We start from the raw sequence: 14,503 nt of genomic DNA on the forward strand, positions 1-14,503 counted from the left end.
ATCTGCTTCTTTTTTTTCTAGGTTTTTCAGTTGGGCCATTAAGTTGTTTGTATGTGATGTTACAGATTTCTTCTTGTAGGCACTTAGTGCTATAAATTTTCCTCTGAGCACTGCTTTCAATGTGTCCCATAAATTTGGGTATGTTGTGCCTTCATTTTCATTGAATTCTAGAAAGTCTTTAATTTCTTTCTTTATTTCTTCCTTGACCCAGCTGTCATTGAGTAGTAAGTTGTTCAGTTTCCATGTGCGTGTCGGCTTTTTGTTGTATCTGTTGTTGTTGATGTCCAGCTTTAGTCCATGGTGGTCAGATAGTATACAAGGGATTATTTCAATCCTTTTGTATCTGTTGAGGCTTGCTTTGTGACCAACTATATGGTCTATTTTGGAGAAGGTTCCATGTGGTGCTGAAAAGAAGGTGTACTCTTTTGAGTTTGGGTGAAAAGATCTGTAGACATCTAGTAGGTCCATTTGATTTAGGGATTCTGTGAGTGCTTTCATTTCCCTATTTGGTGTCTGTCTGGTTGATCTGTCCCTTGATGAGAGTGGGGTGTTGAAGTCTCCCACTATTAAGGTATTAGGATCAATGTATGATTTAAGCTTTAATATTGTTTCATTTACGAATGTAGGTGCTCTTGTATTTGGGGCATAGATATTCAAAATTGTGATGTCCTCTTGTTGGATTTTTCCTTTGATGAGAATATAGTGGCCCTCCTTATCTTTTTTGATTAACTTGGGTTGAAAGTCTATTTTATTAGATATTAGGATGGCTACTCCAGCTTGTTTTCTGGAACCATTTGCTTGAAAAACATTTTTCCAGCCCTTTACTCTGAGGTAGTGTTTATCTTTGTTGCATAGGTGTGTTTCTTGGATGCAACAGAATGTTGGGTCCTGTTTCCGTAACCATTCTGTTAGCCTGTGTCTTTTTATTGGTGAGTTGAGTCCATTAATATTGATAGATAATATTGACCAATGCATGTTAGTTCCTTGTGTAATGGAGTCGATGATCTTACCTTGTTTCATTGCTTGTTTTCTTTTCATTTTTGTTGGGACATTATCTGTATGCCCTGTTTTCTTGGGTGAATTCGTTTTCGTTGGATTGGAGTTTTCCTTCTAGTATCTTCTGTAGGGTTGGTTTGCTGTATAGATATTGCGTAAATTTAGTTTTGTCATGGAATATTTTGTTTTCTCCATCTATGTTGATTGAAAGCTTTGCAGGGTATAGTAGTCTGGGTTGACATTTGTGATCTCTTAGAGTCTCCATGATGCTTGCCCAGGCCCTTCTGGCTTTCATAGTTTCTGATGAGAAGTCTGGTGTGATTCTGATAGGTCTACCTTCATATGTTACTTGGCCTTTTTCCCTTGCTGCTTTTAATATCTTTTCTTTGTTCTGTAGATTTAGTGTTTTGACTATGATGTGACGTGATGTGTTTCTTTTCTGGTCTAGTCTATTTGGTGTTCTGTAGGCCTCTTGTATATTTATGGACATCTCTTTCTTTAAGTTGGGAAAATTTTCTTCTATGATTTTTTTGAAAATATTTTCTGGACCTTGGAGCCTGGAGTCTTCTTTTTCATCAATTCCTATTATTCTTAGATTTTGTCTTTTCATAGCATCCTTGATTTCTTGGATATTTTGTGATTGGAATTTTTCTGATTTTACTTTTTCTTTGAGAGAAGTATCAATTTCTGCAAGTGTGTCTTCAGCTCCAGAGATTCTCTCTTCCATCTCTTGTATTCTGTTGGTGATGCTTACTTTTGTGGTTCCTGATCTTTTCTCCAAGTTCTCCAGCTCAAGAGTTTTCTCACTTTGTGTTTTCTTTATTGATTCTAATTCTGTTTTCATGCCTTGCACCATTTCTTTTATGTGTTTGAATTTGGATTCCTGTCTCTCTACGATGGACTCTATTTCTTTGTTCATTTCCTTTTTGTATGCCACTAATTTCTTCTCTACTTGTGCCTCTATTTGTTTGGCTATGTTTGCCTGTGTTTCTTTAAGGGTTTTGTCTATTTCTTCTTTCTTTACCTCCAATTGACTGGCCATCTCTTTGAAAGATTTGTTCATTTCCTCCTTATGAGCCTCAAATAATTGAGCAAGCATGGCTTTAAGGTCATTTTCCTGTGCTTCTGATGAATTGGAATATCCATCGATTTTGGGGTTTGCTGGTGAAGTCATGATGTCCTGATTTATGTTGGAAATGTTCTTTCGCCTACCCCTGGCCATTGGCTTATCTGAGACCTTCCCTGTTTGTTTTTGGATTCTGCCGATCAGACTGGTACTGTCTCTCTTTCAAGTCTGGAGAATTCTTCAGGAAGTTGAGAGAGGTCCCGTGTCCTTAGCGTATGCTGAGGACTAGCTGTACCTGTGGGAGGAAAGTACGCAGGCGCAAACAGAGGCAAATGCAAGCGTGCGTGCGTGTGTGTGTATATGTGTGTGTGTGTGTGTGTGTAAGTGGGTGTGGGCGTGTGTCTCGAGGGACAGAGTGATGGCTAATGTTGAACCCTTGAGTGTGTGGGAGGGGCTCTGCAATGTATATGTCGCAGGCGCTAGTGATGATCGCAGCGCAATTTCTGGCATTAACTGCCTTAACTCGTCAATTAGACCCACAGAGCAGGAACTTCAATGTTCCAAGTGCCCCTCTGTTTCCCAAAGTGGGTATATGGGTGGGAGGGGGTTCGATGCCTGGCTTCTGTTTTAGAAGAAGCCAGGATCAGTGGAGCTGCAGATTCTCAAGGGTGCACTCACTTACAGGCAGGACACTTGGCAGAGATCGGCGTATCTGGGCTGTCTGCTCTCTGGTTTGGCCCTGCTTCTTTGATGTGCTCCGCCAGTTCCGTGCTGCTGTCACTGACAGGTTATGAGGTCTTGCTGCAGCTGGAGATTTCAGGGTGGTCACGTCAGTGGGAATCGGGGTAACCAGCCTTTCTGTTCTCTGGTTTGGCCCTGGTTAGTCTTAAACTGGAGGGCTGATGTGCCCCGCCAGCTCAGTGCTGCTCCGCCGCCAGGTTAGAAAGTCCCGCTGTAACTGGAGACTGGGTTGCTAGTCCAGATGCTTTCTGGGAAGTCCTGGGGTCTCTTTACTGTGCTCTCCAAGCTTCGGAGGCCCGGCGCCTGGTGTGTCTAGCTTGTATGGCGTTTCTGTCTGGTTTTGGTGAGTATATAGCGTATTCTCTGTCACTGTGGTATTGGGCGGGCCGTACCGTCAGTGATCGCGATCCTGCGGAGCTAGTATGGCGTCTAGCAGACTCGGGCCCTGGGAGGATGGTGCAGCTGCCGCTCGTGAATCTGGGGCTCCGAGACTCAGTACTGCTGGCCTTTGCCGATAAAGGACTTGGGGCTCAGCCTCAGTGGCTGCAGGCCCCAGGCAGTTAGGTCTGCGCTGAGAAAGGCGAGTCTGCTGTGCCGAGGAGGAGGGAGGTCTGGGGGAGGGGAGTGCCGAGAGATCAAAGGATCGTTTCTCACCTTCCCCAAACAAGTCCCTGGGTGACCCGAGACCAAGGTTTTCACCTCCGGCGATGTTCCCTGTTGTTTAGAAAGTCTCTCCGTTGTTTCCCTGGCTTCAGAAGTTCTTCCACTCATCAACTCAGAACTTTTTCTCTTCCACAGCTTGGAAACTGTGTGTGCTAGTCGCCATCTTGGCTCCGCCCCCCCGATCTTGATTTTAATATTATTGGTTTCTTTTTTTCTTTTTTAATGTCCAATTCACTCAATTTTGTTTGTATTATATGCATTTAAAAATTTTTAAATTACTCTGTGTGTTTATATGCATTTAAAAAAATTAAATTACTCTGTGTGTGTATGAAAGAGTGAGAGAGCAAGAGTGTGAGAGGAAGAGAGAAGGAGGGAGAGTGAGAGAGTGAGAGAGAAAAAGAGAAAGAAAACAAACTGTAGGATGTCTTGGATCTTTCCTTTGACCATGTGAGACTGGGACTTTGGGATAGAGCTCAGGTCCTCAAACATGACAACTATTTTCCCCATTCAAAGGCCCAACATATGCATTCTTAATTTTCTAGATCCTGACAATATGAATATTAACAAAAAGAATTCTGTTGAAAAACTGAAAATGTTGTTTTATTGAGGGTTTAAAAAAAAAAAAAAGGAGGACTTCTGTCCCTGTTTATTGCTTAACTTCAACAATACCAATAATTCCTAAGGCTGTAACTAAAGCCTAGTAATTCCTAAGGCCTAGTAAATATAACATCTCTGTTAAACTCAGTGCTCATTCGAAGATTTTAAATGAGGGACCTACAGTTAGACTTCAAGAGTCCATAAACCTCCTGAGAAAAAATGTTGTTTGTACACACAGACAAAAATTTGGTTTGGGCAGTGTGGACCTAAAGTTTTCCTAAGATTCAACCATTCCATTATACCAAAATAGTGTATAATAGAAGAGTAGCAGACTGTGTCACATTTATCCCGCGAGCTCTTCTTTACCCCACATCACCACTACGGTTCCCTAGAGGTTTTGCTTTTCTGCCAAGATGCCCATACATGAGTATTCTGGGAATGCACACTCAATAAATGTTGGTTGGTTTGTATTTAAATGTTGGTTGATGTATTTAATTATTTATACAGCATTTGGTGTCTATTGGAATGTCAGTCTCCAGTTGCTCATTCGAGAGGCTCTGAATCCATTGCAGTTTCCCAGTGGGCGTAGTGAGCTGTAGACACACAAATCAACAGTGGAGGGAGGAGGAAATCCATCCCTGTCTAGCACTATGCATTTTTCATGAGAAGTAGGTCATTAGCAGCCATCAGAGTGGTGTGTTCTCATTCTGATGTGTCTTCCTCTCCTTCATGTCACATTATTTTCCTTTCTTTCTCTTCTCCTGTGTTTGTTCTCTGTCTTACCATCCTGTGTGTAATGGTTTTAGCAGTTTCTTTTTTTTTTTTTTACTAATGTATTTTAGTAGTTTCTCCATGATATTATCTTTGAACTGTTCCTTATGTGCTTGAGTCTCTGTACCTCTTTTATTACCTGACATTGTTATCTTCCCCAGCTGCTGTATGCTACACTAGCACATTACAGTTAATAGATGGCACATATTTTCACAAATTTATCATTTCAATCCCTAACACATAAGAAGACAGGCTCATATCCTGTTTTACCATAATGTATTGATTTTCCCCAAAGATTTTAGTTTCACTGTTCATTGTAATCTTTGTCATGTCTTTTCATGCCTGCGAATACAAACCAAATAATTTACTTATAGCAATTCTCCATCCTGTCATGCAAATTCTGTGTCAGTTTTCTTCCAGGTGATGGAATGGAAATAATTGAGCAGTCCATCCCACCTCTCAACTCAGCTTTCTCATCTCTGGTTAAAATTAGGAAGAGGTTAAAACATAACAGAGATTTCTGAAGATGTGTGTAGTGAAAGGGACGTGCATACAGGGATGCCAGCAAGAGTCATTCTATAAAAAGCACCTAAACAAGTTATAATTTTCACCACAATTTAATTTCATACCTAGAGTAAACATCTGGAAATTATCTTGGCAATCAGTGTGAATTTTTATGGTCAATCAGAGGCCTATAGGCTGCACAAGAGTTTGGAGAGAGCAGTTGTAATGGCCTGCTCATGGTTCTTTGTTTTAAACATCTTTAAGAAATCATTAGACTTCAAGGCAGTTGTGAAACAGGATACTTCCCACTTTATTTCTTTATGTATCTCTCTGGGGACAGCAGTATGGTCGGAGGATGAAATTTAGTTTTTTGTTTTGTTTTGTTAAAAAAAAAAAGATAATTTATTTGTGAAAGTTAAGAAGCAGTAAGAATCTTAAGTAAGGCAAGTAAATGGGAAGGCAATAAAACTCAAAAACTACCCAAGCATGAAATTCCCTTGAACCAAGAATGCTTTGAACAGTGAAGTTCTCAGTGAGCATGAGCTGTGGATGATGGCACCTCAAAAGTGGTTTTTTAAAGGACAGCCCATAATAGGAAACTTGATCATATAAAATTAGCCAAACCTACCTCTTACTGTCCTGAAATAACAGCTTAAACCTCTACCCAACAGGACCTAAATAGCAGCCTGCATCTCACTCCCATAATGACTTGGCATGAGGCCAAGAATTAATACATACGTGACACTCAGAACCACATTCCAAAAAAATAAAAGAGGAAGTGGCATTCACTGTCTCCAGGGAGCTCTCACAGTACGCCAACCTCTTCGGCAAGGTCGGTAGTGTGTTCCAGGGTGAGAAGTGTGGCATGACCACACCCTCTCTGGGATCCAGGCTTCTAACTGCAGCCTGAGCAGACTGTCCTGCCTTCCGTTCTGAAGAGGAACTAGGAGTCTTTGTTCCAAAAGCTGAAGACACACAGCACTGAACCGTTGAGACAGGAAAGTCAACACAAGGGAAATATAAGTTGTTTCATTTAGGTGTTTAGGGTTTTGTTTTTGTTTTCTAGTTTGTGGCTGAGTCAAATAAATAAAAACCAACAAATCCTGGAGGTAGAAGAATAATAAGAACCATGATAAAGGAGTTGGGGAGAACTATGTTCTAGTGTTTTGGATACAGGAAGACCCTCTGCAGGCTACCAAAAATAAAAACCACCAACCCAGCCACAAAACCTTTGACCTACAATCTGTCCTCCCTGCAAGATGTGCTAGGGCAACTGTGGTCCAGGACTTGCGGGAGTGCTCAACCAGTATGTGATTTTACCTAAGGCCTATTCTGTGAGATAGAACTCATGCCTGGCACAGCCTGGTACTTTATCTAGTTGTCTTCAGCAGCAGATGGTAACAGATGCAGAGACCTACAGTCAGAGCTCAGGGAATCCTGTGGAAGAGAAGGTGGAAAGAATATAAGAGCCAGAGAGTATGGAGGATACCAGGAGTACAAGGCCCTCTGAATCAACTAACCAAGGAGCATATGTTATGCCTAGATCTTAAGGTCCCCAAAGACCATTAGGAGCTGGACCACATATGCAAGAGCAAAGAGTGTTTTTTTTGGGCTTAACTCAGTCTCTCCACCGTTAAACAGTGGATCAGAGAGGAGAGCCCTAAGCAGCTGAAGCAGGACTTTTATTTGGGGTTTGAGCAAGAACCCAGAATTCCCAGCTTAGCGGTTACAGGATTGGGTATGGTAGGGTGACATTCAGCAAGGGCAAGCTTATTACAAAATGATTGGCTAGCTAACATAACTAACATTGAGAGATCTATCTATAAACCTTAGGTTTATAGATAGATCAGTGGGAATGTTAGGTCAGTGGGCTTCCCAGCACAGATCCCCCACCCTGAGATAAGATACCTTCCCATTCTTGTGGTTACCTCCGGATTATTCCTTGGGTAGTGAATTTTATGATTTTCTTATTTCTGGAATTGGTGACCTGTGGCCTAGTCCCTGGGACTGATGACTTTTGGGGGAGGAAGTCAGGCCTGGTCCTTTTACACACAACAGTGAAGCAGCAAGCACAGATTCTATACTGGTCTGCAACAGATCCTCTGTACATATTTTATAACTTTCAGCTGAGTATTTTTATAGGACTCCTCAGTATGTAAATGAGTGGGTTTCTTGTGCCTGTTCTTGAGGCTCCTTTCCTTCCACTGGGTTGCCTTGTCCAGCCTTGATGTGATTTTTTTTTAATCTTAATACATTTTATTTTGTCATGTTTGGTTGTTATTTCTTAGAAAGAAAAAAAAGGAGTGGTATAGCGAGACTATATTGGACCCATCGGCGATATAAATAATGACAGAGAGGATTTTGTAATATTTTTAAGCTTAGGCCTTTTGCTTGAGCAGTCTCCTAGCTGCTTTAAACTTAGCCCAACTGACTAATCCTCGCAAAACATCCTGCCATGTTGCTATCTCTACCTCTCTGCTACATCTGGTTCATCTACTCAGCTCTGTGTTCACTGGCTGAATCTCCTGAAGGGCATTTCTTCTCCCATCACTTCCCTCCGGAAGTTCCACCCTCTACTTCCTGACCGGATGTTGGCTGTCAGTTCTTTATTACAACCAAACAGATACAATTCTAGATTCCCTTAGGCAGATGAGGAAAAACAAATATTTACAAAATAGAAAACCTGGTGATGGGCCATAAAAATGGTAATACCAAGATCCTACCAGCACTTAGCTCTTTGCTGGTACAGAATTAACAATTGAATATGCTTGAACATACAGAGACATACCTCCACACTATGTACCCCAACAAGGTGGGGAGAAGGCAAGAGATGAGTGATGTAGAAAACAATGGGGAAAATAAAGAATGTAATTACCAGGAGGAAAAAAACCATTAGCAAGGTTAAATCAAATTGTTGTGGGCCCGAGAAACATTTGCCAATGTTGTTTCCTCACCCATGACATATTTTTAAAATTAGATTTTACTACTGCATTGGAATGATGCTGACTATACAATTTAAAATACTTTCAACTTGAAAGTTCATGTCTTGGCTCCTGCCTAACTTCAGTTTCAAAAGAAATGAGCCTGAGCATGATAGGATATGCCTACAGTCCCAGCACTCTGGTAGGCTGAGGCAAGACAAGCATGAGTTCTAAGGCATATTTAGTGATACAGTGAGCTATCTAGTGAGACAGTGTCAAAAAAATTTTTTTCCAGTGCTCTTTTGTTGTGAGGGCAAGGCACTGATGAATAGAGTAAGGGAAAGACACAAAAACACAATACCAGAAACAAGGAACAGAGTTAATGAGCAATAAAAAGATTCAGTTAAAGATATATATTGATGTAATTTGTGTAAAATTATTCATAATTGTTTCAGATAACATTCAATGAATGGTTTCTACGTGCCAAGTATACACTTTATCTCACACATTCTACACAAGTAGTCTTAAAGAGAAGCAGAGGACGGTGAGCCACGAAGCTTTAAGGCTCCTATTTCTCTTTACTGCTCCCTGGCTCAGTTTATAAGAGTTGCTCCCACAATAATATATGCTTCAAGTACACACAAATGTGCTCTCAAATGCTGAATCAACCATACAGTTAGGAAGACTAAACCCATATCCACAAAATACGTGGTTTATTAAATAAATAATAACCAAGTGACTTGCAGAACAACTGTAGTTACAAGACTACTTGCTAAAGGACAGACTTGGAGAGAATGAAGTTTGGCTAAATCTTGAGTCAAACAAGAATTCATAATCAGATACAATCAGTGGCCTCTGTTTTCCAGTATTCCATCTCTATGCTATTGTTTCTGTGTAATCTCTGTAACATCCCTTGCTCCCACATCACCTTGGCTAGTCATCCCCTTCTCCAGCTGTTTCATCCAGGAGGTTTTCCACTACCAATAGCACGGTCTTTACTCAAATGTTACACTCCATACAGAAATACATAAAAGATGAAGAGAGGTAGAATGAGCTCCCAAGATGGTGATATCCATCATGGAAATAGGTTCTTTCTATTATTTGCCTTCTAGAATTCATCACACCTCATAATTAAGCATCTTAGTGGCATTAGAAGAGTCATGAGGCTTGCCACTGCTATAGGCTTCTGGGTCTAAACCCATGAAAGACACTTTCTGAAAACAGTTATTTTGCTTTTCAGTTTAGTTCACATGCAAGTTCCGGAACCAATAACTAGCAAGTAAGACTACTTTTGTTTAGCCAGACTTGCCTGGAGATGAGTTGAAGCTCCAAACCACAATGAGCAGAATAGATGTTGCGGAGACAGAAGTAGAGTCAACTTGGAAGACCCAGGTAGAAGCACCTAGTGAGCTTCTCATCATCTGATGCTCCACAGCTGTCTTCAGTACATAACTGATCTCAGTTGATCATCCATAATTGATCTCAGTCCTCCTCCAAAACTTGCTCCACCTCTTGTGTGCTTTACTTTCATCAAAGTACAAAAACAGAACTCTGAAAACAATCTCCAAGATCTTTGATATCTTCCACCCTTGTCTCTCTCTTATCATTCCTTAATGTGTGGTTCCCAGTACTCTAGTTCCCTTTGATCTATGTCTCTGCTGCTACCAGAAACAGGGTTCTATTGTGCCACATAAGGGAAGGAAAGACCACACTGCTATATGTGTAGCTTCCTTTATCACCCCCTCCTCAGCTCTGGATACACTTCCTTTATGCAGTTATTTAAGAAGTAGTTCCTGGGAGCCTCAGAACTAGATTTCAGGATCAGTGGTCTCAGTAAGAAGATGGACAGGGTGGATTGAGCCTCTGTCATTATGGAAATTGAGAGGTTAAGGGGTCACTGGGGTTCAGGAATGGATAGGCCATACCTATTAGGAAATCCAGATCCAGCCAATAGCCATCAATGAGTTTTAAAAAAAAATTAGTGGCTGATCCTGTATGAGGAAAGCAGCTAAGCAAAAGAAAAGGAAGAAAAAGAAAGCAAAGAATAGTGTGCCTAGTTTTTAGTTCTCTTTATATTCCCAGAATTCCACACACCTTATTTAATTGCTAAGGACATTTCATGTTTATTTATACATTATCATATCCTTTTGAAGAAAGCCTCAACTCTTTCCTCCCAGTACCAAAAACTTACACAAAGCATGGCTGGTATTATTTACCTACATTTTTATGTGCTGCCTTGGTCTCTAATATCCCTGAGAAGAAGTGAGAGAGTGAGAGAGGGGGTGGGGAGAAAGATTTAGAGTTGCCCAACTCATTGTAAGAATAAAAAAAAAAATCAAACATGTTTAGAAATGAGAACACCAATACACCCAAAGTTTAAACTTTTGCCTATTAGCTTCTTATAGTGCGTTCAGAGGTCCAGGCTGGAAGATCTCAACTTCAAGGTCAGTCTAGAACATATTATAGGGCCGGTTTGTGTTACATGGTGAGGGACTACGTCAAAAAATAGAACAGTAAGAAACGATGGCCCCCCAAAAATTCACTTTTGCCTAAGTTTAACCAGCTTTCTAACCGAATTTCGTCCGGAAGCCATAAAAAAGCTAGAAGGTTTAATTCATAAAAAGCATGAAAGTTAATTCCATGCAACAAAGGAGCTGAAGGCAGCATGGATGTTGTAGGTCTTAGACTCTTCTTCAGATCTTTGTGGTCTTGTCCAGGCTGTGAATCGACAAAACACAGAACAGGCCGACTCTTTATACAAAACAGTATTTTACATGAATTTGGTCTCTTACATTCAAGATTTTAGACATTTTAGGAACTACATGTCCCTAAGCACAAAAAAGATTTTTTTTTTCCTGAAGTTTGATGGCTTTGTTTGATAGAACTGTATATCCCAATGAGACCTCAAGATTATGTTTATCTGTATGACATAAATTTGTTTTTTAGGAAACGAATGTGGCTGGAGCGGTAGCTCAGTAGTTAAGACTACTTGCTCCAAAATCTTAAGGCCCAGAGTTCAAATCCCAGCACATGCAGAGCACACTGGGCATCCTGCAAGCTCGGAGACGGGCGAGACAGCATGATCGCTGTGTCCTGATGGCTTTCATCCTAGCTGAGATGGGAGCCCTAGGTTCAGAGAAAGAGCCCACTGCAAAGAAATAGATGGAGAGTGATAAAGGAGGAAACTCAGTGCCCCTATACCAGCGTATCCATATGTGTGCTTACACTTACAGAGACACATACATACTCGTACATGTACACACACACATAAGTAAACAAAACCACATATTTTCTAAATAGAAGAGAAAATGAATGTGGCATGATAGAAAAGATACCTTTTGAAGTATGGCCAGAAAAGCAGCTTGGGTGAGTTATGCTGAATACTTTGAAAGAATCATGCAGCTTCTCAAAACCCCTCAAGCCAAAGTTGTTAATGCTACAAAAATTAGCCTTGAAAAAATATCTGAGGCACAGATGCTTCCAATTAGCATACTAAAAGCATGTGAAATATCTCTCATCAGCACCAACAAACATTTGTTAGGCTTATCCTATGGATGATTCACAAAGATACTAAGGCATTAAATGTCTAAAACTGAATGCTACCTCAGGATGACCCTTGAATTCTTAAGGCTAACTTTAAAGTCCATAGCTTTTTAATAAGCAGCCAATCTCCAAAACACAATAAAAGTAATTATAAAAACATTTCTGTATTTCTTTTGACTATGCAACCAAAATTTCTGAAGTATACTTTACATAGAACATGCTTAAATCATAATATATATAAAGCATGAAATTTAGGACATTTTAGTAGAATTTATTTCCGCTGAAACCTTTTGAACCATTCTATTACATTTCACATAGATTCCTATTGATGGTCGGTTCCATCAGTGATTAAAATGCTTGTTTACAGCCTTTAAACTGAACATTTTTCCTACCTCTCTAGGAGTGCCAGGGTAATTTAATTTACAATTCATGGAATAGAAGACAGACAATGACACATCTCTTCCTTTTTTCTTCTTTATGTACATGAGCTGTAAGGCCTGACAATTCAGCTATTAATATATAAAGCCACTTTGTCTTAACACTGTGCAGACAGAAGTCTTTGCAAATTGTGGGTAGGAGATTCTGCTAAATTTCCAGGGGTGTGGGGGGGGAGTCCCTCTTGCTAACAATAGGGCTCACTTGCTAAACTTATGGGAATAGTCTGAGAACAAGCAGCAGGGCAAACAGAAACTCTGGAAAGTTGTCAACCACAAAGAACCAGCAGTTACTGTGTCCTCGGGTGAGTTGCCACACATTGGGTAATAGTAAATGAGTACACCGTGGCGTCTCCATTACCAACGAAACATGGCCACACACATCACACTGACCTCCTTGCCTCCCCAGCAGAGTCAGAAGCAGCATGACATCATCCACCGCTAATCATCCCACGGTCATGAGGACAGGGGAAGTACTGAGAGAGCCCTTGTGAGCTTGAGAGGCCCGGTGTGCATGCGATAGGATTGATAAACTACCACAGTAAGCGGCCCAGGAGTTCTGGACTGTACTGGTCAAATAGCACTCACTGCTGCCTCAAAAACTGTGCCAGGTTCCCAGTAACATCATCACATTCCACAGGAGAAGTCACAGTGGTGATGGACAAACGGTGGCCAGCACAACCTTTGTTCACCGTTCCATCACATGGCTCTATAATAAATATTAGTCACCCAGTGTACACATAGGATGTGGCAAAGCTTCCTGAAAGGACAGAACCCTCTGCCAGAGGTCAGAGTACAATCACTGTTCCAGGCAGATAGATCCCTAATCAGATTTATTGTCTTGGGAGAGCCATGCTTTTCCCAATAAGCAGACGTTATGTGGAAAGAGCAAGTTGAACCTTTACTGTAGAGGCCTTCTCATTTCCCTTTTTCCTTCTGACCCTCAAACAGTTGTGGTTCTCTTGTTTTGGTTACAGCAGCTTTGTATTTTAAAGTTTTGGTCTGTCTCGTCTAGCCCTAAGCCAATACAAATACTCTAAATGATCTCCCCATTTAGGCCCATTGACTAGAGACACTACAAAAACAGAAGTCATGGCTACTTGGGGCACAGGTCCATCTTATCAGACTCTATTACTTCTAGTCCTCATGGAAATACGCTCTTCTCTCAACACATGGCTGTGGATCCTTCTGTTAGAAAGTAGCCCTGTGGTTTGCAATACAGAATCTGCAACATGGCGGCTTATAGTACATAAAAGTACTTTGTTTCTCCAGCAGAATAGCATGCTTTCTTAAAAATTTCTGTACCAGGGGGTTGGAGAGCTGGCTCAGCAGTTAAGAGCACATATTGTTCTTGTAGAGGACCAGGGTTCGGCTTCCAGAACCCACATCAGGCAACTCTGGTCCCAGGGGATCTAAAACCTCTGCCCTCCACAAGCCCCTCAAACATGCACAGATACACATACCCACAATTAAAAATAAAGCAAAAAAATTTTTTAAAGAAAGAAATTCTCTGTACAATAGGAAAACTTATACTGTGCCTCTTCTTATTCAAGGAACCACCAAGGAGAGAGTTAAGACTGGTGGAAAGAAGTGGCATTACTTTCGACATATTGAGGTAAAAACAACACAACATTTACACAGAGAACATCTTCTGAGCATCTCTGCAAACAGAGTACCCTTTTCTATAGATTCTGTCTTGTGCAGACAGAATGTGGCCTGAGAGGCCTCAGGTCCCTTCAGTATGAATGCTCCCTTTACAAAAGGATTGACGGGTCACAGACACTCTGGGGTCATGTGTGGGGAACCAGGTGGCCGGAACAGGACTATTTCTATGTCCCCATCCTATCCATCACTCCAACCAAGTACCACGTACTTGTTCTGATCCTCCTGGTTCAAGCAACATGTGTATCATGATACCTCACTGGACGTGTGGATTCTTTTGATGGTATTTATAAATAAACATATCAATATGAATTAAAAAAAATCTCTTGGCTACAATAGCAGTAACAAGACAAAAGTCTACCACACACCTGCATTTGGGACCTGTTCTTAACTAGAAGCCACAAACAAGGCTGAGAAGTGTCAACAATCACATAGGCACGCCACGGCCAAATGTGTTTTACCTGTGCCTCATCTCCAAGCTAGCCATTCTTCAGTCACTTTCCTTGTTACTGCACCAGCATTCCCAGAAGAAACAGCTTAAGCGTTTATCTGGGCTCTTGGTTTAAAGGAAACACAGTCCATCGTGACGATGATAGCATGGGTGG

The 14,503-nt window shown here is 41.0% G+C and overlaps 1 protein-coding gene across 1 annotated transcript in view; it reads right to left on the reverse strand.

Moving 5' to 3' along the window:
- LOC129668756 (40S ribosomal protein S14-like) overlaps nt 1-12,772 on the reverse strand; it is a 31,954-nt gene extending 19,182 nt beyond the window's left edge. Inside the window, exon 1 of the mRNA XM_055596843.1 lies at nt 12,630-12,772. Coding sequence (XP_055452818.1) covers nt 12,630-12,663 — 34 coding nt within the window. The 5' untranslated portion in view covers nt 12,664-12,772. The remainder of the gene's footprint in view (nt 1-12,629) is intronic.
- Nucleotides 12,773-14,503: the final 1,731 nt, after the last annotated feature.

Source organism: Psammomys obesus, unplaced genomic scaffold (assembly GCF_907164565.1).
Source record: "Psammomys obesus unplaced genomic scaffold, mPsaObe1.curated_primary_1811, whole genome shotgun sequence".
In the NCBI taxonomy this organism is placed as follows: domain Eukaryota; kingdom Metazoa; phylum Chordata; class Mammalia; order Rodentia; family Muridae; genus Psammomys; species Psammomys obesus.